At 39.6% G+C, this 20,865-nt stretch overlaps 1 protein-coding gene across 1 annotated transcript in view; it reads left to right on the plus strand.

Annotated features, from left to right (window-relative positions):
* The first annotated feature begins 8,914 nt into the window (after positions 1 to 8,914).
* APOO (apolipoprotein O) overlaps positions 8,915 to 20,865 on the plus strand; it is a 28,226-nt gene continuing 16,275 nt past the window's right edge. Inside the window, exons 1-5 of the mRNA XM_068994902.1 lie at positions 8,915 to 9,015; positions 12,945 to 13,052; positions 15,372 to 15,491; positions 18,124 to 18,178; positions 19,226 to 19,321. Of these exons, the coding sequence (XP_068851003.1) occupies positions 9,007 to 9,015; positions 12,945 to 13,052; positions 15,372 to 15,491; positions 18,124 to 18,178; positions 19,226 to 19,321 (388 nt within the window). The 5' untranslated portion in view covers positions 8,915 to 9,006. The remainder of the gene's footprint in view (positions 9,016 to 12,944; positions 13,053 to 15,371; positions 15,492 to 18,123; positions 18,179 to 19,225; positions 19,322 to 20,865) is intronic.

Raw genomic sequence — 20,865 nt, forward strand, 5'->3', positions numbered from 1 at the left:
TAATATTGAGTTCTAAAATAGAATTTTAATTTTATTTTAATAATTCAAATTACTTTAAACTTTATTTGCATAAAGTAACTTCCCCCATGCTCCCCTCCTTCCTCTCCTTTTTTAATAACTTTTCTTCATCCTACACAATGGACTCTTTAATGGGAGTATGCTGCGGATGAATTAATGGGAGGAAGGGCCACTTTTAATCGTGATATGTCCCCATTTTGGGTTCAAACAAATGCATTAGACTGATACAGTGGAAGAGGAGAGTCTTCTCACACTGTAAATGTTACTTACATTTCTTTTTGTTCATGTTTTTAGTCTCTCTTCTCAGTGAGCCACGATGAATTTTTTGGCAGTACCTTTTTTCCAAGATGTCACAATGCCCGACTTGACTTACTCATTAGCACCTCTGTAGCTGATCAGGCATCTCCAGCAAAGTTTCCATTGTTTCACTAAGAGCTCTCACATTTTGACTGGTTCATACCAAATTCCTCACTTTTTATTATGTGGCCTTATTTTTTGGCAGTAGTTAGTAATCTCTGTTCACTTGTTTTGTATTATATGAAATTAATGTTATTTTGGCAAAGGGCTTATTTGGTGGATGCCTTCTATATTCTTTGCTATAAATTATCCTTGTTGACATGAAATTCCCAGTTCCAGCAGACGTGCCCCCTTTGTTATAGACTGGGGTTTTGGGGTTCTGGGTTTGGGGTTTTTTGTTTCTTTTTCAAATCCATTAGCTTCACAATACAGAAAGGCAAAGTGTTGCTTTGGGTGTTGCACAGATTCTGTATCAGTTCTGTACCTTTTGAATTCATAACATACTTGTGGATATGTGATCCCCTACCCAGCCTCTAGCCTGTCAGATCTTGCTGATGGTTCAGTGTCATCCTTTAACTGGAGTACAGCCTTGTCCAATGCAACTTTCTTGGCATGTGCAAAAACTTTGTTCAAGGGAGAGGGTAGGGAATATGTGTAGAGGCAGCTTCAATTTCTTGTTTTCATTAACACTTTCCACTTCTACATTCAATTCTGTAGTTGTGCCGACAGGTGCTTTAGGCAATGTTTACAGGTAAAAATAAACCTCATCATGATGTCTGTTTAAGCACACAGTGACTGGTCAGTCATCTATCCATTGCAAAGTCACCTATCCATTGGAATGAATGCCAGCATTAAGCATCATATGCTGAGCACCAAACATTCTAGATTGATGGTATGTGGTACTTTAAGGAACTAAAAAATACTCTTTGCTGTGTATCTGATGTCTGTCAAATGTCTCCTGGCGCTGTCACCCTTGGTAGCATTTCTCCTGTATTACAAAAAAAAATTGTTGTTGAGTAAGTGGTGTGGAATAAAATATCTGTTTTCTAACGAGATAGAAGGCTTTAGTGGTTAACCCTTTTATTGCACTATTTAATTTTACCAGACAGCTATGTCTGTCTTTGGCTTAAACTGGCAGCCTCCTTTCCCACAGCCATTTCAGTATGTCCTCAGGCTTGTTCTAAACGTGGTTTGTTTGGAGTTTGTCATGTGGTTCATCTCACAAGTTTGACTTACACCATGTAATTATTTTTTCTGTGTGAGAATCTTCCTTCCTGGGGTGAATTGTGCATGCTATGGGTCTGTTTATATGTACTTGAGTGCTATTGATGAGACTTTCTGACTTTACCATCCTTTCCTTGTCAAAGGAATTACATAATTCCAACTGAAACCAAGTATTTCCTCTGTGTTTAAGTTCTGTCATTTCAGGGTAAAAACTCTAAGGTGGTCAGTGTATTCCTCTTGTGTTTACTTTCCCAGATTGCTGAAGTCATACAAAATGCATGGATTGTGCTTCTGGTGTTGATGTAAGGCATGGCTTAAATGCTTCCCCAATGTTGGTGTAGTGATGACCTTTATTTTCACTCCTGGAAAGTAAGGAATTGCTCTGCTATCATTCTCTACCTCTCAGAAAGCCCTCTTGGCAAATTTGTGCCCAAGAAAGAGTCCTAGTTACTTAGATGTCCTTGGTTGGCTGAGGATGTTCTGTAAGATTTGCCTTGTTTCACACATTCTCACTTCTTCCTCTGGCTCTTACAGGTATTTCTGCAAGGATTTTTTCATCTCACACAGGTGGCAACTTGATATCAAGAACTTAATTTTAACTTACTATAATGAAATCCAAAATACTAAAGCTTCAGAAGACATTTCAGAGAACAAAAGCCTTTTTAAAAATCTGTATATTTCTTCTCCTCCTGATTTGGAGTTCATTTATTGCAATCAGGAAGTTACTGTCAAGTAATAACTTTTCCTAATCTTTCTCCTGACAGATTATTCAAAGCACTGAAAAGCATCGTGTAGTCAGAAGGAAAAAAAGTGATGATAATTAACTGAACTGTAGCTTTTAGTTGAATGATTTTCTTAAAGTTGGGAACTGATCCAATTAACAACCTTCTGGAAAGTGTTTTAGCTGTTTTCTGCAAGATGGATTTTGGGTTAGTGCTGTTCTCTGAAAACAACGGGAGTGAGACCGACTTCTACCTAAGTTAAATGAACTAAATACCTCAGCCAAGGAAATCTCAGTACAAAATTGTTAACACCCAGATAATAACCAACTGTACTCTGCAGAAGTTATGCTCCTTAAAAAGTGATCAGAGTTTCTCAATTTTAGTTTTGTCCTAGCTTTGCTGTGCAGAGATTTTTATTTTTCCCATGGTAAAAATTAATTACAATAATGTATTTTTTGCTAAACTTGTTAAACCGGTGTAGGAAGGCACAGAGAGATCTGCTCTCAGATCTGCAGCCTTGTTCAAAGCAGGGCAGAACACATTAAAGTGACTGGAAGGGTTAGCAATTTTCCAGTACTTTAACTTTTGATGATTTATGCATCTGCTATGGATGGAAATAATCCAATATCCTCCAGAGATAATGTCTGGAACCAGACATACAATTTACCTGCTTCATATTCCCATTTTCTTTAACAATGGATTGATCCCTCAGGCTTTTCAATTCATGAAATTGCCACTCTTAATGTTCAGAGAAGTTGTTCCTATTTGTAACACCCAGTTTCTGGCCCCGTATAATACCCTGCATTAGTAAGAACCTATTTGATCATGGTTGAGAAATGTGGTATTTTTCTCATCTATACAACAGCCAAAACATGCTAAGGCATTGTTTTTTTGGTGGGCCAGCACCATATTGTACAGATTTACAAGCATGAGGAGGTAGTTTTAAATGCTGTGCTCGATGGAAGCAGTTAAGTAAAGTCTCTGTCAGGCTGTGCCCCACTACCCTGTGCCCCCTTGGTTCCTACACCGTGAGCTGCAATCATGCCAGCCATAGCCCTTCTCCAGAGGGAGTGGGGGGTAGACATCAATGGCTTCACATTACAAGAAGTAGTAGAGGATAACAGGTATTAAACCTGTAAGGGATCATTAGGGGAAGCCGTCTAAATGACCGTTTTCATTAGTGATTGTGAGAGGCCCCTGGAACATGTCCTAGAGTTTCCTAAATGCACTTCAGGATCAAGCTTCTGTAAGGCTGGGTGCTGCTCCTTTGTGGCAAATGATCCCAGAAAGGAAGCAGTAGTGGAAGGTACCAGATATGATGGGTTTTAATGAATATGAGGCAAAGGAATGCAAAGGTGCAAACCCAGCCTGAACAAATGCCATGGTACCACAGAGCAAGGAACTGTAGAAGGACTTCCCTGGCTGACGAGGGCTCTGCACAGAAAGCAGATTATGTCCCAAAAAGGGCATTTTGCTTCCAGAAGGAATGTGTACCTTCAATTGAAAATTATTTGGTAGACCTAGAAACTGTCATTTAGGTAAATAATGTACTGCATTGAATATGCATGTATATTATGAAGATATGTAAATCAATACCTTTATAGGCTATTCACATCACCTTGCTAAGAAATTAGGGATTACTGTGAAAATAATTTTTAAGGTAAAAAAATTCATGCACAAAATACATAAAGACTGGCAACAGATGCAGGACCACCCACCTTTTAGCTTTAGTTGATTTCCAAAATGTATCCTCTTCAACTGAAATCTGAGGTGCATTTGAATTTTGGAAGGAGTTGGGCTTTGTTGTGATGGGTGCTTAAGGGCATCAAAAAGGTGTTTGTGTTCTCACTGCTGCTGGTAGCCTGTATCTGTGCTTTGTTAGGCAACCCACACATCTCTGTTGGTGGTATCAACAACTTGTTGATAGAATGACAGAAGAATTGTTCATTGCAGCTGGAAGGAGTGACTGAAAAACATGGAACCAGAGCTACTGATGGCTGCAGCGAGAAGCCAAGGATCTGAATTAGGGGAGGAACATTTGGGTTTTTAACCATGGTAATATCAAAATGGAAAATAGATGCGGTTGGATTACACTGGGTGTTTTGCATTATACATGTCTCTTTTCTACCTGTCTCCTGTTTTAGATTATAGGATCTTTCTTTGGAAAGCACTGAGTGTATTTTGGATGCTGTCAAAATGTGGCAAAGCTGGTGAGACAACAGGTGCTGAAATTCAAGTCCTGGTTTACCTCAGATGTGAATGCAGTAAAGACTTTGCTGCAGTTAAAGGTAGGTCAGTGGGAAAGCACAAATAGTTCTGCAATGGCATCTGTCCTCAACACTTAATTTACTTTCTGAATGTGTGACTTCAGACTTGTAGCTGCCAATAAAGTACCTCTGACAAATGTTGAGAAATGACCCACTTTAAGTATGAAAAGGCACAAGGTAAGTTTCACTCTAATTAAGACAGTATCATTAAATACAAAAATCTGTTCAATTTAGTTTTGGTTGGGTTTTTTTGTTTTGGTTTGGTTTTTGGTTTGGTTTTTTTTTTAATTTAGGAAGTGAATAAAGTAGAAAAGATGAAGGAGTACTCTTACGGATATGCAAACTACTCCCCCTTCACAAAGGTACCGTGAAAGGTCTGTCATGCACCCAATAAAAGCCAGTTCAATTAGCTGCTTAACAAATATGTGCTAAAAGTGAAAGGAACCTGAGAAATGGACCCACCCAAGCAAAGCTGTGTGCCTGACATGCCCCCTCCCACTGTGCTTTGTGTGGGCATTTAGAGTGCCAGGCTCACAGCACTGGGTGAAGCTGCTTAACAACTGAAGGTTGAATTTACTGGAGCCCTTGTGGTTGTGTATTTTCTAATAACTACATATTTTCAATGAACTTGAAGAGAGATCTGCCAAACAGCATTATTTCCACTTACAACACAAACAAAAAGCTCTAAGAGGCAGAATAGCAGTTTCTTTTATAAAGACATCAAAACCCAATTCTAAACAGGCTGGCAAAACTGTAGTGACAAGTCATGGTATTTTAAAGAATCATTTGTTTTAATGAAAAAAGGTGCATGGAAAAACATGGGGGGTCTTGGGATTGTTTGTTTGTTTGAATATACAAGATGATCTATCATGAAGGAGAACATCAAAATAAATCAGCCTTTCAGAATTATGTTTTCCAATGATCAGTGTGAGTAGGTAACTTCATTGGTATTTGATGGGCAGATGTTACACACTCACATTTTAGCCTTAATGTGCAACAAATAATTTTTTTTTCCTACTCTTATAAATCTATGGCAAAGAACTGTAATTGTATTGCTAGTAAAGGACTGATCTTATTTTCCTGACCAAAAAGTAAACGGTAAACAAGCAATCTAATAAAACATTATGAAAGCTCAGACCATAATGGCTAAGGCAGAGGATTAGAGATCGAGTTTCTTAAATTGTATTTCTGCCTGTGCTGACATAGTTTATGAACTGTAGCAACATTTTCAAGCTTCTCTGAGCGGCAGCTTTCTAAAGGAAATGTGTCTTTCACAAGTGTTTAGAAAAGCCAATTACCAAGGAGAGAAAAAAACTGGCACGCAAAATCAAACTGAAATTTGCTAGAGGTTCTTACATTAGAAACAGCCAGGAGTCAATCATGCCAAACCTCTTTATTCTGTGGCCTCAGCAGCAGAAACTTCAGCTCCTTTTTAAGCCTGTCTGACAGTGTTTTGGACTGTGCATAATCCATTATGGCATATATTATCCTTGTCCCAGGGAAATTTTGCAGAGATAACCTCCTCCAGCATAAGAGAACAATACACCTACATAAAAGCTATTATATTTGTATTGTTCTTCTCTACAAAGGTTTTCCCATTTATTTTAATCTGTCATATCAATAGTTTTAAAGATTAACTTTCACATTAACAAAAAAAAAATACACTGAAGATGCCTGAGCTAATAAAATTATTTGGATTAAAATTTTTTTTGAAGCAACCATCTGTTCTTCAGATATTTTTATCTGTGTTACATAATTGTATTAGTAATTGTTGTATAGCCTCTACATATAAATTGATGACAAAAATATGTATCTGTAACATACACACCATTTTATGTCCAGAAAGAATTGGAATTTTCTTTACTGTTCGTGTACCAAACTTAAAAAGAGAGTGCTTGCTTTGCAAACTATCCTGTCACATCCTGACAAAACCTCCACAAAATGCTGCAAAATCAGGTTTCCATAAACATTTGCCTCACACTGGCTGCTTATATTCTGTAAATGTAAGTGATAGTGCAAAGTATAGTGCAATGGAGAAAGAGGCCAGTTAGTGTTCTTCACTCACTGGCCACTTAAGTACATCTTAGGCTTAACTCTTCCATGCTAAAATCTTTATAACCAAATCCATAATAAAATATCAGTATTGTCTGTGGGTACAGAAGCTCATTTTGTACCATTTGTTCACGGCATTTCTGCTGTCCCATTAAGTTGGCTGTTAGGGAGCATTGCCCAGTGCTGCAATGCAGTGGTTAAGCTTTTTCCTGCTACAGCTGCTTCTGTCAGGTCTATAACGAATCTGCAGTAAAGAAATGTAGGAATTTTCTTTAAGAGGGAACAACAAAAATTATCATCACAAAGAAAACTGTACAAGGGTGCATACTGTGTCTGTCTTTCCACAGTACTGTTCCTGATGAACTCTTTGCTACCATATTCTTCAGGTGATTCAGCTTTTGCATTAAAATTCTTCTAATAACATTTTCTAGGACCAACAGGATGCTATTAATATTCTAAAATCAATATTAGCTGTTTTCAAGAAACTGTGTTTCTTGAACACCTCCAGGGATGGTGAGTCCACCACCTCCCTGGGCAGCCTGTTCCAAGTCCATTTTCTGACAGAAATTTAGAACTCCTCATTTCTGATATTCATCTCCCACTGAGTTACAAGTCAGTCACCGTGGGATGTACGCAAGACCCTTTCTTGCCACAGATGTGAGAGAAAAAACTTGCACCTGTCCAACTCACTCAAGTGAGCTGGAAGATGGCACAGGGGATGCAGAGACCAAGGAATGTAAAAATGCTGAGAAAAGGGTACTTGATTTTTTTTTTTTTTTAATTTAATGAGATTAGAAGGGCACAGAACCCTATCCATACACAAGCCCCATTGTGCTGGTTTTGGCTGGAGTAAATTCTCTTTGCAGTGGCTGGTAAGGGGCTGGGTATTGGATTTGTGCTGAACACAGGGTTGATAATACAGAGATGTTTTTGTTACTGCTGAGCAGGGCTTACACAGAGCCAAGGCCTTTTCTGCTTTTTGTACTGCCAGGCTCACAACAGGGCTGGAGGTGCTTGGAAGGCTGGAAAGATACACAGCTGGGACAGGTAACTGCAACTGTCCAGAGGGATATTCCACACCATGTGACATCATGACCAGTATATATAGTGGAGGGAAGAAGAAGCAAGGGAGGGCACATTTGGAGTGATGGCATTTGTCTTCCCAAGTCATCGATTCGTGTGATGGAGCACTGCTCTCCTTGAGATGGCTGAACACCTGCCCAAACATGGGAAACAGCGAATATATTCCTTGTTTTGCTTTGCTTGTCTGCATGCTTTTGTTTTCCCTGTTAAACTGTCTTCAAGCCATGAGTTCTCTAGTTTTTATCCTTCTGATTCCCTCCCTCATCCTGCTGGTGGGGCAGTGAGCAAACGGCAGTGTGGGGCTTAGTTACCAGCTGGGCTCAAGCCCAGAGTGGTTTATATACTGATCATGATGACACACTGATCATGAATATCCCTTTGGACAGTTAAGGTGACCTGTCCCAGCTGTGTCTCCTCCCAACCTCCCATGGACCCCCAGCCCCCTCACCAGCCTGGCAGTACAAAAAGCAGAAAAGGCCTTGGCTCTGTGTAAGCCCTGCTCAGCAGTAACAAAAACATCTCTGCATTATCAACCCCTGGTCAGCACAAATCCAGTACCAGCCACTGTGAAGAAAAGAAACTCTACCCCAAGCAGAACCAGCCCACCCATCCAAATTATACTGCAGCGAGACAGAGGAGCAATGAAGCTGGTGAAGCAAAAGTCCTGTGAGGAGCAGCTGAAGGAGCTGGGGCTGTTCAGCCTGGGGAAAAGGAAGCTCGGGGCTGACTTTAGCACTCTCCTGACAGGAGAGTGTAGCCAGGGGCGGCTCGGTCACTTCTCCTAGGCAGCCTGCGACGGGATGAGAGGACACAGTGTTAAGCTGTGCCGGGGAAGGTTTAGGTTGGACATTCGGAAGAATTTCTTCACGGAAAGGGTGAGTAGACACTGGAATGGACTGCTGGTGGAGTCACCGTCCCTGGAGGTGTTTAAGGAAAGACTGGTCGTGGCACTCAGTGCTATGATGTAGTTGACACGGTGGTGTTCGGTCATAGGTTGGACTCGATGACCTCAGAGGTCTTTTCCAACCTAACTGATTCCGTGATCCTGTGACTGATTCTGTAATCTCCGAATACCCGAATCTTCTTTATAAAGGCTGCAAGGTAACACACCGAGCCATGCTGCGGGGCTGCGGACTAGTGTGTACGCCCCTTCGGCACTCCGGCACCTCACTTTTGTCCCCCACAAGGCCTGAGGCGCCCTTCCCGCACGGCAGACAATGACCATCGGCCCATTCCCGCTTCCCCAGCGGCGCCGGCACCAGGCGGGCGCCGGGCGGGGACACCGCTCGTGACGTCACGCCGCGGTGACGCCATCGCTCCGTCGCCGCGCGCCCGGCGCCGCCATGTTCAAGGTGAGGAAGGGTCCCCGCGGCCGGGCCGGGCCCGCGCCGCCGGCAGCGCTCGGGGCCGCGCCGCCGCCTCCCCCGCCCGGCCCGCGGGCTCTGCCCTTAGCTCTTCGCAGGCTCTTAGTTCCACTCTCCTTGCAGCTGCTTAATCGCTCCTTTTAGCGCTTCAGAACCGCGTGTCCTCCGTGTTGCATGAAAAGAGAACATTCCTTGCTTAAATTGCGCCTGGGATACAGCCGCGCGCAGCTGTGTTGCCGCAGAGCTTGGATTCGTGCGTGCAGATCACATTCCTTCTTTACAGCTTCTTCTTTTGAAACTGCTTCCAGCAGCGCGGAGCTGTGTTACCGTAGAGTTTGGGTTCGTGCAGTTGTCGCTTGAAAGCGTCGACTCGGTCTTGAAAAGTGTCCCTTTAGTGCGTGAAGGTTGTCAGTGCAGCCTGCGAAAAGCGCGGTCCGGGCCTCGCTGTCTCAAAGGTCTTTGCCTCTGATAAGAGCAGCCCCAGATCCCATCAGACTAAAAGCGAGCTCTGTGTGTCAGTCAGATAGTTGTTACGGCTGCTTTTTTTAAAAAAAAAAAACAACCAAAAACCTGGTGCTGCTCGATTCTTGATACTCAATTTCCTTGGTACCACTTTCTGTGTCAAATATTGATGATATGTCTAGATACCAAATACTAATACATAACTGAAACACAGTAAGTTGCGTCTCAACATGAGGAAGAACTTCTTTACATTGAGATGGCAGAGCCCTGGAACAGACTGCCCAGGGAGGTCGTGGAATCTCTGGCCATACTCAAAGCCCACCTGGACATGTTCCTGTGTCAGCTGCTCCAGGTCACCCTGGCTTGGTGGTGGGGTTGGACTGGATGATCTCCAGAGGTCCCTTCCAACCCTGACAATTCTATGGATCTGTGGTACTGATGTGCTGAGCCTTCGCTTGCTCTGCTCTTTTCACAACTTTTTTCATGCTTTAATGTTGTGGCAGCTGCTGGAATTCTTTTGTTCTCAGAATAATTGAGAATTCCATAATTGATACTGAATTGTCATTAGAGGGGTTATATGTGAACCTATGCATTTAGGCAGCATGCATAATATTAGTACTTTTATACAGCCAGTGAGGATTTAGGTGCTGCAGGCCAAAGGGGAAGGTGGCTGCTGAGAGCCAAAGGGGAAGGTGGCTTTTTGTCCTTTTTTTGTCCAGGGTATTTGTGCTTCAGGGACAGGAGTGTTCAAGAGTTTGGATTTTGGTTTTATGTTTTTATAGTTCAGGTTGAGAAATAGGAGGACGAATAGAAAAAGAAGAGAAAAATGAAGCAGTTACATACATTAGGACCAGTATCAGCCTTCTCAAAAGTAGGGTCAAGCTTTTCCTATCTGGTGTCTAAAGACAAAGTTGAATTCTTCAGCTAGAGAGGAGTAAATGTATCTTTTTTGCTTAAAATAGCTGCAGAGCATTGCCAATAGAAAAGAATGTCAGCTCTGCTTTTCTGATATTGAATGGCTGAAGGCACAGCTGAATCAGTCAAAATGTTTACTAAAACAATTGTTTTAGTAATACGTGGTTAGTATGGAATTCAAAAATGAGATCCTTGAGTGAGTTTTGGAAACAAAAGTGCAGCAGTTGATCTTTCATACTCCCAAATAAATACCTCTGTTTGTGCAAATATGCAGTATTTCAGCAGCAGTTCTGTCTGTCCCATAAGGCTGATGTAGGGGACCATTGCAGTATGACTTGAACAGCACATTTAAGAAGAGATTCAACTTGCACTTTTAGTGGTTAATTTCATTTTGCTAAGAAGTAGAACCGATAGAAAATGTCTGCACTTCAGTATCTTTTGATAGTATAAACAGTTGACCTTTTCAGTCTGAGTAGTTTTGTGATCGCCAATACTGTTGTGTGAAACCAAGGTGCTTCCAGTGTTGTGCTCTGCTGTTTGTGTATTTATATAAAAATCTCAAATATTTAAAGCGTTTGGATTTATGGTTTCTGCTGGTGACGCTTAGCACCATTTACACTGTTTGAAAACATATTTCAGAATGAAAATGCATTTAGATTTTTGCCTTTTCAGTGTCAGAACAATTTTGCAGTGAAAAAAGGAAAGATTGAGGAAATAAACTCTACAGCTATTAATGGTTAGTAGCATTTGTTTTTGTCCTGGCTAACGGAAGTATGTGAAAAGTGTTTAAGCAAACACTATTAAAGATTATCCTTGTCTTTCCTTGGCTGTGAAACAGCTGATCCAGTCATTGTGGTGTTTCATTTATAGTGCTTTAGTAATGAGTCCATAAATTCAGACAAGGAAAAACTTCCATTGTAAGCAAGTTTTTCCATACATTTTGACCCATTAGATCCCTTATGTCTGCCAGAAAAGCGATCCTGTGACCTAGTTCTTGTGTGCTGTTTTCTATGCATAAATGAACGTTTTCAGGAAGTTTGACAACTATATCGTCTAATTTTTAGTTGAAGGTGTCTCTTGGTTACATTTAATAAACGTTCCACCTGCAAAGCAGTGGAAGAAATTTAAGCTGCAAATGCGTAACTGCTTACAATAAGCTGATGAGGTCTGGATAATTTTAAAGCTGTTTTCTAACAGTTCTGGAACAAACAAAAAGAGCAATTGTGCCGTGGCTGGGCCAGTTACTGCCATTACAGCATGAAGGACGTACTGGTTTGACCACGGCTTCAGTCTCACAAGCAGCTAGGTCAATGCAACAGACCCTATTATTTCCAAAAAGGAAGAGGCCTTGCTGCCTTCTCCTTTCTCATCCCTTCTTCCCTGGACCACACAGTTCCTCTGGTGCTTGTCAGGCTGTTTCATGGATGGGTTCAATTTACTAAGCCCGCACAAAGCTCTCCACTTCTCTTTCAGGATTAATCTTTTGCCAAATTGGCAAGGTGAATTGCCTCACAGTGGAAGCATCCGGCCACCAAAGCTAGGGCAAGGTGAGCAGCAGGACTTCTGGGAGCCAGTGCTGGAGAGGAGCCACACGCCTCCACTTTGGTGTTAGATCCACTCGTGCTGTAACCTGATCCAGCAAAAACCAGGCTGCACATTTCCATGAGCAGTAACAGGAGTATGAGACATTAAAAGCTTTCCCATTTGAACTGACATTTCTGGAGTTATACTTTGCTGTTAATAAGGATGTGCATTTGCTGGAAAATGCTCTCTGGGCATTCTTGATTTACTGTGCAGCTAAGATTTTTATCTTCTGTTTTTTAAGTCGAAGCAGACTTTCTCATTAAGAAATAAAATTTAGTGTAGGTCCTGAATATTGGAAGAATTATATCCACCTTACTCATGGTGGTTGTATTGTGTGATTGGATTGAATTTAGAGTATCCAAAAAACAGTCTAGTAATTGATGTTTCTGACAGAGAAGTAGGAGACATTCCTAAAATTCTTAGAAAGTACTGATTTTGTTCTGGTATTTATAGCTGTAGGTCTTACTGTTTTCCTAAATGTAGATGCAAATATTAAGTAGAAGTAAAACACTGAACTTCTTGGTACTAACTATGAAAAAATTGAGGTATTATGGGCATTCATGAAGTTGATTAAAATATGAATATAATCTTGCTATTTAAACTGAGAAAGTTAATACAAAAATTATTTCAAATGAGAGAAAACAAGATCTTTTTTGTGAGATGAAAACTGGGGATATTAGCCTTTATTTCTTCTAGATTAGTGTTTATTTTTACTGTGTCTGTTAGCCTTAGGCTTTTCCAACTACCATCTGGAGTCATTTAGATGTTACCATTTGAGTGCCTGAGAACATTAGGTTGTGTACTGCTGACCACCCTTTCTCCTAATTCCCAAGCATCTTAATATATCACTTTTTACCATGTAGAGGGACATAAACATTGTCTACCTGGATGTGTTCAAACGTGTTGCTGTTTTGTTTGCACATAATGATGTACTTGTCTTCCCATAATGTTTCCAGGTAATTCGGCTGGGGGCCACCCCTGTCAGCCTGGGCTTGCTCTCTATCCAGGTTTATGCTGCTTCTTCAGAGAAGACTTCCAAAAAAGAGTTGCTGAAAATTGAGGAGGTAAGTGTGGTTAGAGCCTTAGTGCTCTTCTATCTAAAGAATTCTGAAAAATATTTATTTTGATGTGTGAAAGCATTTAGGTACATCTTGTCACCTTTTTTATTCATGCCTTGATACAATTTTCCACAACAGACACATCTGTATAGTTTTGCTTTTACCTGGGCATCACATTTGATGTTCTTCACTTGATAGTGCCAGGCTTGCATGTGTGTAAGATCTTTTTCCTACATAAAAGCCTTATATTCTTCATTTGGAAATTACATTTTCGTGTTTGTAGATTTACTTATTGGTATATTTCAAATCCACAGGAATATTTTCTTTGCTTTTTATCCAGATAATGCCACTTACTTTTTGCTGTAAGTACTGTTGGTAAATTCTAATAAAAATTCATTTATGTTTTCCACTAAAACAGGAAATCAGAGTGTTTTATTTCTAAAAACATTCTCTCTTTTATAATTCAAATTCTTGTCTGGCAATACTTTGAATCCACTATAGTAGCCTACAGAATTTTACCAGTTTTTCTTTCTTCACAGTATTCAGACCTAAGCAACAACAAATACAATAAGTAGTGGTAATAAATACCCACTATATCTTCATTTCTTTAAGATGTTACAAATGTCTTGCTTATAAGTAGAGCTTTAAAGTACCCTGTCAAACTGAAGATTCACCAGCATTGTTGCACAGGCTTTTAAAAGTCTCCAACATTAAAAAAAAAAATTAATAGAAGTAGTTCATAACTAAATCCAGCTTTATATCCATGAAAGCGTGCAGTTGTTTAAAATTGTTTCCATCCAAGCTGAAGTGTTGTTACATAAGCACTAGAACTAAGTTAGACTGGTGTTTGTGCATACTTAGGTGTTTTGGCTGTGTCTGCATGGGCAGTTCCCTTGTACAGAGTGAGAGGAGCCATAGTTGCTGTGGGCTCCTGGCCCTCCCTGGCCCGGGAGCCTCAGCCTGGGCTGTCGCGTGCCCAACCTCTGCTGGCCTGAGTCAGGCGTGAGGCAGCAGCGTGGAGTTCATGTGAGCTGAGTAATGGGCTTGCCATCAACTCCAGCACAGCAGAATGTGCAAGCCATGGAGTTTTGGCTGCCTTTCTTGCCATTCACAGGGTGTTAGTTTGGATCTCTAATGTGTCAGCTGTCTAGTTTCATAAAATATATGGGAATTTCCTTATCTCCGAGGCTTCTGTCCCTGTGCCAGACGTTGCTGTTAGGTTGTCCAACAGGATCAAAGTTCAGCTTGTGACTATGATTGCCAGGGATGACCAGGTTTCCTAGGGAAATGAGGCTGAAAATCCTTGTCTTTCAAAGTATTATGGGAAATCCAGCTGCACAAGTTACCAACTTACTGGAGAAATTCTATGTAATTTTATGTTATGTTCTGGTTAGCAGGTTTTTTGATTATGACAGACAGTTCTTTTCCAGCTGATCATGAGAAGAGGGCTAGCTACATTTTAATGCAGCAATACTTGCAGTCATCAGTTTATAAGAAACCACTAAATGGAGTATAAATATGGTATAAAATATAAGCTTTTTATACTAAACATCAGTGTAGTATATAAACTGCTCGAAATTTTAATATGTTTTGTTTTGATCTGAACTTTGCTGTTCATTTTCAACAGTACAGACTTCGGTCTTTTTTTTTTTAATGGAATACAATTTCAAATATGCTTAGGTAATGTAGTAAATGTTGTGATTCTAAACCCTAAAGAGGGTGGTTTAGCATTTATTATGTGAAGGTGCCCATTGCTCGTTACAGTTCCTCTTTGCTCAGTGCCAGGGTGCCATTAGTGCTGTCAGTTGCTGATGTGGTTAATGACCAAAGGTTGGGATGTTGTACCATTTTCCTGCTCAGTAACAAACAGGCACATTTGTATTGCATGTTACCTTTGTTAGAAGCTGCTTAGGCTCTTTAATGATGGCTTGTGCAAATATAGAAAATGATTGATTGTGATTTCTAGTACATTCAGTATGTTAACTGGGAACCAGAAGTGCTGATTAAGGCGAGAAACATTTTTCACAATTATGTTGTGTGTTCTTATTAAACTAGTTTAATATTAATTTATAACTTGTGACTTGGATCATATAGCAGCTATGAATGAATTGTATAGCAGTTAGAAGTCATCTTCATCATAATTATGTGCTGTATAATTAAACTTTGCTCATAATGGTTGTCTCAGAGCTGTGTGAATTTTTATTATGCATTGTTTATGTAGTAAGCACAGTGTTAGGTGTTCTCTGTTTGGACTGTTCATGCCCTGAAGACCTACTTACAGAATTACACCTTTGTTTTTAACATCTTGTTTGCTAATATTCACAGCTGTCACTGTACTCCTCCCCAGCTCGTGAGACTAAATATGTGGAGAATCCCAAAACTGAGTTGGAAGAGGGAGTTTCCCGTTTACGGCATGTTATGGAGCCATATACAGCCTGGTGTCAGGTATAATGGTTTGTATTGCAGCTGGTGATGGTTTGGGGATAAAGCTCCAGCTGGCATTGTGGTTTGTTTTTTCAGAGTTGGAAGTAACAGATAGCAGCAAAATAAAAGTTAATAGCTGTAAAAGCATTTCTCAAAAATGCTGCATCACCTAAAGTTTTCTGCATTGCTTAAAATTTTCCACAGTTCAGGTCATATTTTATTTACCCTCTTGTCACACAAAACCAGTTGTGTCTTTAGACTAATTTGCTGAACTAAACCCTGGATTTAGGGGTTCTCCTTCCAAAAGAATGAAAAGAAAATTAACTAAAGCATGGAATTGTTTTCTGAAGTGAACTTTAGGCTTAAATATACCTAGAGATACCTGAATCTGGCACTTTTCTGTGACTGAGGAAGATAGGAGAGTGGTATTTGCAGGTTTCATGCTCAAGGAGGCCTTAAATTATCAAGCAGTGTGTTTTGGAGCAGCAAAACCAAGTTACCCTCACTGCAACTGTGACAAAACACAACTTAGCAAAAAATAAATCAGTGTTTGCTGAACTGGAATGTTGAGGGAAGGAATGCAGCTCTCTGGAAGAGAGAAAATCCCATACCACTAAGCAGTGGTAAACCTAATCCCCAGACCTTGCCCCAAAACCTTCTCATATCATTAGGTAGTATGTTTAGAGTAAATAGTCATTTAAATACAAAAATAGTCTCTGTAGCAGAGAGGAAAACCAAGATTTTTGTAGTCAAGGCCTAAATTGTTGGTATTAGGTTGCAAAGCCCCAGGATGGCTTCCTTGCTTTTTCCTGCCCAGGAAATGTTGAGCGTTACTTTTGAAGCAAGGGCATCCTTGCCCTGTGGTTGCCTCCTGGCAACTTAAGTCGAGTTGCTGCTTTTCTGTCTGGCTGTTGTGAATCCCCTTAAGGTGCAAGCTGTTTGCCCAGCTCTCCATTGAAAGCCAAGCTGTGCAGATCAGGGTGTCCTTCTGCCTGGAAGTTCTGTTTGGTAGTACCTTTAATAGGATTGAAACATTTTTGCAGAGTTACTCAATCTAATGTTTCGGAAATGCCACCAGCCGGAGCACTGGCTGCAGTTTGAAAAAGGAAGGGGGGCTTTCTGCAGGATAGTCAGAGCTCTGGCCTCCTGAACACATGGGTTTTGGTTGGTTGTCTGTGTAACCCTAACTGGGGAACGAAATTGGAGAGGAGGTTAGTTCCCACTAGGACTAACTAAAGATAACCCCTTAACCTTGCTTTATGTCTTGCTAACCTGTTGTAATCCTGTTTGGTTTTTTTTTTTTTTCTGTCTGGTGATCATTGACATCAGATGTGCTCTTCTGCTCACACACAACAAGCCATTTCCTGGCAGTGGTTTACTGACTCATTTTATGAAGTGGGCACGTAAACTTTATGGGTTTGGGTCAACCTTACTTGCCTAACCGTAGTCGGAGGTAGCTTTGATTTTGCACCCCCTTCCCATCCTTGCTGTGTTGAAGAAAATATTTACGTGTGTCTCAGTTGTCTTTAAAATCAAAAATAACCCAGGACAATGAGAATAAAATTGGTTGTGTTTGTATATCCATTTTACGTTTTCAAAATTAGTTAACTGTAGTGGAAATGCAGCTCAAAACTCATGTAGAAATGAGCCAGTTGTGTTTCAGCTGTGACAGAAGATCAGACTTAGTCTCTGGCATCTTTAGAGCAAATTTGTCTTAAATTGGCTTTTCGTAAGACCAGTATCCATTTAGAGTGATGCTGTGTGTCACATGTTAACACTTTTTCATTCTCATGACAGAAGAGGTTTTTTTATATCACTCTTGACAGTGAGGAGATGAAAGTTCTAAAGATATTATCCCCATCCAGATGCAGCTCAGGTGGAATTGCAAGACTGTTCTCTGCGTTAGCTTTGGGCATATATGTGTATGAATTTGTTCCCTAATTTTTAGTCAGCCTTACACTGTCTCTCTGTAGGATTATTAGCATAAATAACAATCAGCAGAGTTCTTTTTATTGAGATTTTCTCTTCTATTTTGGCAAAAGGCAATGTGAATTCTTCCTGAATATTTTCAGTCTGAAAAAAACGGGGAACTAGTCTGTGGGGTTTATGCAGTGTATTTGATTTACTTTGGGCATCTATGGGCATCTCATTTTCCAAGTCACTTCAAAATGCAGTCTTGTTAGCCTAAGAGAGTCTTCTGGAAAGTGGAATTTATCACCTTGCAGAATGAGTCACATACCCCTGTGAAGTGTGAAGAAGTAGTTTATTGCAATATTATACTTCTTTTCTTTGCATTACCTCAAGTATTTTTGCAATACCTACATACACTGAGAAACCTGAGATAATTCTGAGTTTCAGCTGCCTGATCTCAATAAAATACTGAGATTGACATCTGTGCTTTGAAGTATTATATTTCATCTTTTCCAAAGACTCATTTGAGAAAAATATGTAAGTTATGCTAAATGTAATGTTGAGCAAGCATAGCCCTGTAAGTGAAGGGTGGAAGTGGGAATACAAGTAAGTTATTTTAGGGACCCATCATTTTTTTCTTTAGTGGTTTTTTTGTCTCCTTTCTTTGTCAGGTCAGTTACAGTCTATAGGTAATATTTTAGTTACTTGGTATCTATTTACCCTTGTTCTCTTTTTTTTTTAGGATCTTTATGCCAAAGCTATGCCCAAATTAGAAAAAGCTGTTGAGCATGGTAGAGGTAAATCAGCTTAGTTTTCTTTACTAGCAGTTTAAAATGCGGGACTGTGCTATGTCTTTAGTTTAAAGGGAATTCCATTAAGCATCACTGTATGTATCATTTCTAATGCATTTAAAACTGTTTTATTTCCACTGTGTATCTGTTTGAATTTCCTTTGTGGGTCACTTGTGACACTGCATTTCTAAACAATTAAAACTAGAGACCAGCATTTATGTTTATCAATGTCACTAAAAATTAGTTATGCAGGAAAAGAAGGGGAAAAACCCTCACAATTTATTTCCAGCCAGCTGTATTTGCTTGACTCAGCCTGTAGCAGTATTTGCTTGACCCAGCTTAGTAGCTGAAACCTCCTGTAAAGTATATTACTTGTTGCTAGCATTAGGTCTTTTGTTTGTAGTGTTTATCCTTGTCATTTTGGTTTTCTTCCATAGATCTTAATTTGTTTTTGTGAGCATCCTTTCATATTTATGCTTACCAGGACTGAGCATGGATGCTATGTAGAGCACATTTCAGATACTGCACCTCTTTTCTTTAAACTTAGTGGTTTCAGTCCTTTGAATTCGTTTGCATGGAAGATTTTCCATAGTTTTCATTCCCCCCACCAGACTCCCATCTTCAAGTGCACTTTGTTTTTGCTGTGTCTTTCCATTGTTCTGTGATGTGGTTTTTGTACAATATTTTACTGAAACTAATTCTTGTTAACATGTAACTGTAAAATGCCATTTTGTAAAGGTTTTTATCATTTGATTTGAAAAAGACATGATTGAGATGCAAAAGAGGAAAACAAAACAGATGGCCCAGGAGCAAAGACAAAGCTCCTGTGAAAACTGATGAATACAATACAATGCTCAGTTTCATTCATGTGTCACTAGAGAAGATCTCAAAGGCTTTGAATTTTTTGCCAGCATATCTAAAATGGGCATGATAATTAAATGTGTTTTGATAACTCTTTGTGTTTTGTAACAATTGCCAGCCTGTATTGATGATTTCTTATCACAAAAACACTTTCACATTACATTAAAGCACTTTGTTCTGGCTTCTTTTCAGAGGGCTATGAATTTCTCCAAAAACCCCCTGCTGGATTTTATCCAAGACTTGGTGTGATAAGTTTTGCTGGAATTATTGGATTGTTTCTTGCTAGAGGTAAGTGAGAACCATTTGAACTGGTTATGTTATGATTTTGGGTAAGTAATTTATTTGTGGGTTTTAGGGTACTAATTTTTAATTGTGACAATGAGATCTGACTAAACTACAAGCATGTTTCTACAATGTTGCTTCAATTATAAAGAAACTTCATGGAAAAGGTGTTTAATAACCAACAATTATTGTTTTATCACTGCTGTATTTGTTACTAGAATCTAGTCTTCTGTATTTCCCTGTTGTAGCTTAGTATAACAAAAATGGGGAAGGACTGGTTTGGTACTTTTTAGCCTAAAAATATTTTTAATTTTTGAAGTTCTTGATCACATATGGCCCTGTAGAAAACAACAGGGGAGTGAATTATGGTAAAATACAGATGTTCCTGAACTATGATGTGTGTCTAATTAGGTGTATATTTGAATTTCTTCTAAGTATTGTGTGTCCAGGCACAGAACTGCTGCAGATGGTGATTCAGCAAGTAGACTTGTGAACTCTGGGTGTACTATAAATACCTGCACATTTTGCACTACAGAAAAGTGATACAGTTAATTTCATCACCTTTATTGAAGAAATGTTCATGCTTTCCTAAAAAGAAGCGTTAGTTTAAGAAATGTTAAGTGTGAAAAATTTAGCGCTTACATTGAGATATTCTTAATGCAGTGAAATGTAGGTAACAGAACTTGAAAGCTGTAGAATTTAAATACCAGTGAGGAGATGGTTTGGACAAAAATAAACCTTTGTGGGGCCTGAATGTGTTGAACAAACTGGAAGAGTGTGCTTGACTGTATAGAAATTAGAAGTGCACCTCAAAATATTTAATTTTCCTGTGAAGCTGGTGAAAACAGTACTTTATTTTTCTCCTAAATGACATCAAGGTAACTTCCTTGTTTGACGTTCTTTTTCTTCAAATTCCTGTTTCTCAAGTAGTGTGATTATGAATGAGATCAGCTTACATCATTTATGACTGCAGCAAAATGAGGGGAGAGCAGAAAGTGCAGTCATGGGACCGGAATTGAAAGATTAGAGGATCCTAAATTTAATGAAAATAAAAATACCTCATACAAAAAATGTTAAATTTGTGTAACTTTTAGGATGGGAGCCATAATTTTAAAACTTTTTGTTCTGGTAATAGTTTATGATATGACTGTTACTTCCAGAAGGTATTCAAAGCGTAGAAGGAAGTGCCCCTTAATTTTGATGCTACCAAAAGTTCTCTTTTTTTCTCTCTCCCTCCCTTGATCTTTGTGGAAAAACTGCCCTCTTGGAAGGTACAGATAAAATCCTTCAGGTCTAATCATAACACTTGAATATACACAGCTGCTCACTAAGTAGAGAATATGGTATTCAAAGTTTAATCATGTGAATATTGTGCAGTCATCCAGCTTGGTTTAAAATGCCATTGGAGATAATTAGTTTTAACCTTGTGTTGCAAATGGAGTGATGCACTTCACTTGTAAGAGAGCAGCAGCAATGTGTTTATTGATATAAAGCAATGATGTAAAAAGATTTGACAGCAAGGTTCACCTGATCAGTTCACCTGCATAGAG

The sequence above is a fragment of the Aphelocoma coerulescens genome, chromosome 1, assembly GCF_041296385.1.
Source record: "Aphelocoma coerulescens isolate FSJ_1873_10779 chromosome 1, UR_Acoe_1.0, whole genome shotgun sequence".
Lineage (NCBI taxonomy): Eukaryota > Metazoa > Chordata > Aves > Passeriformes > Corvidae > Aphelocoma > Aphelocoma coerulescens.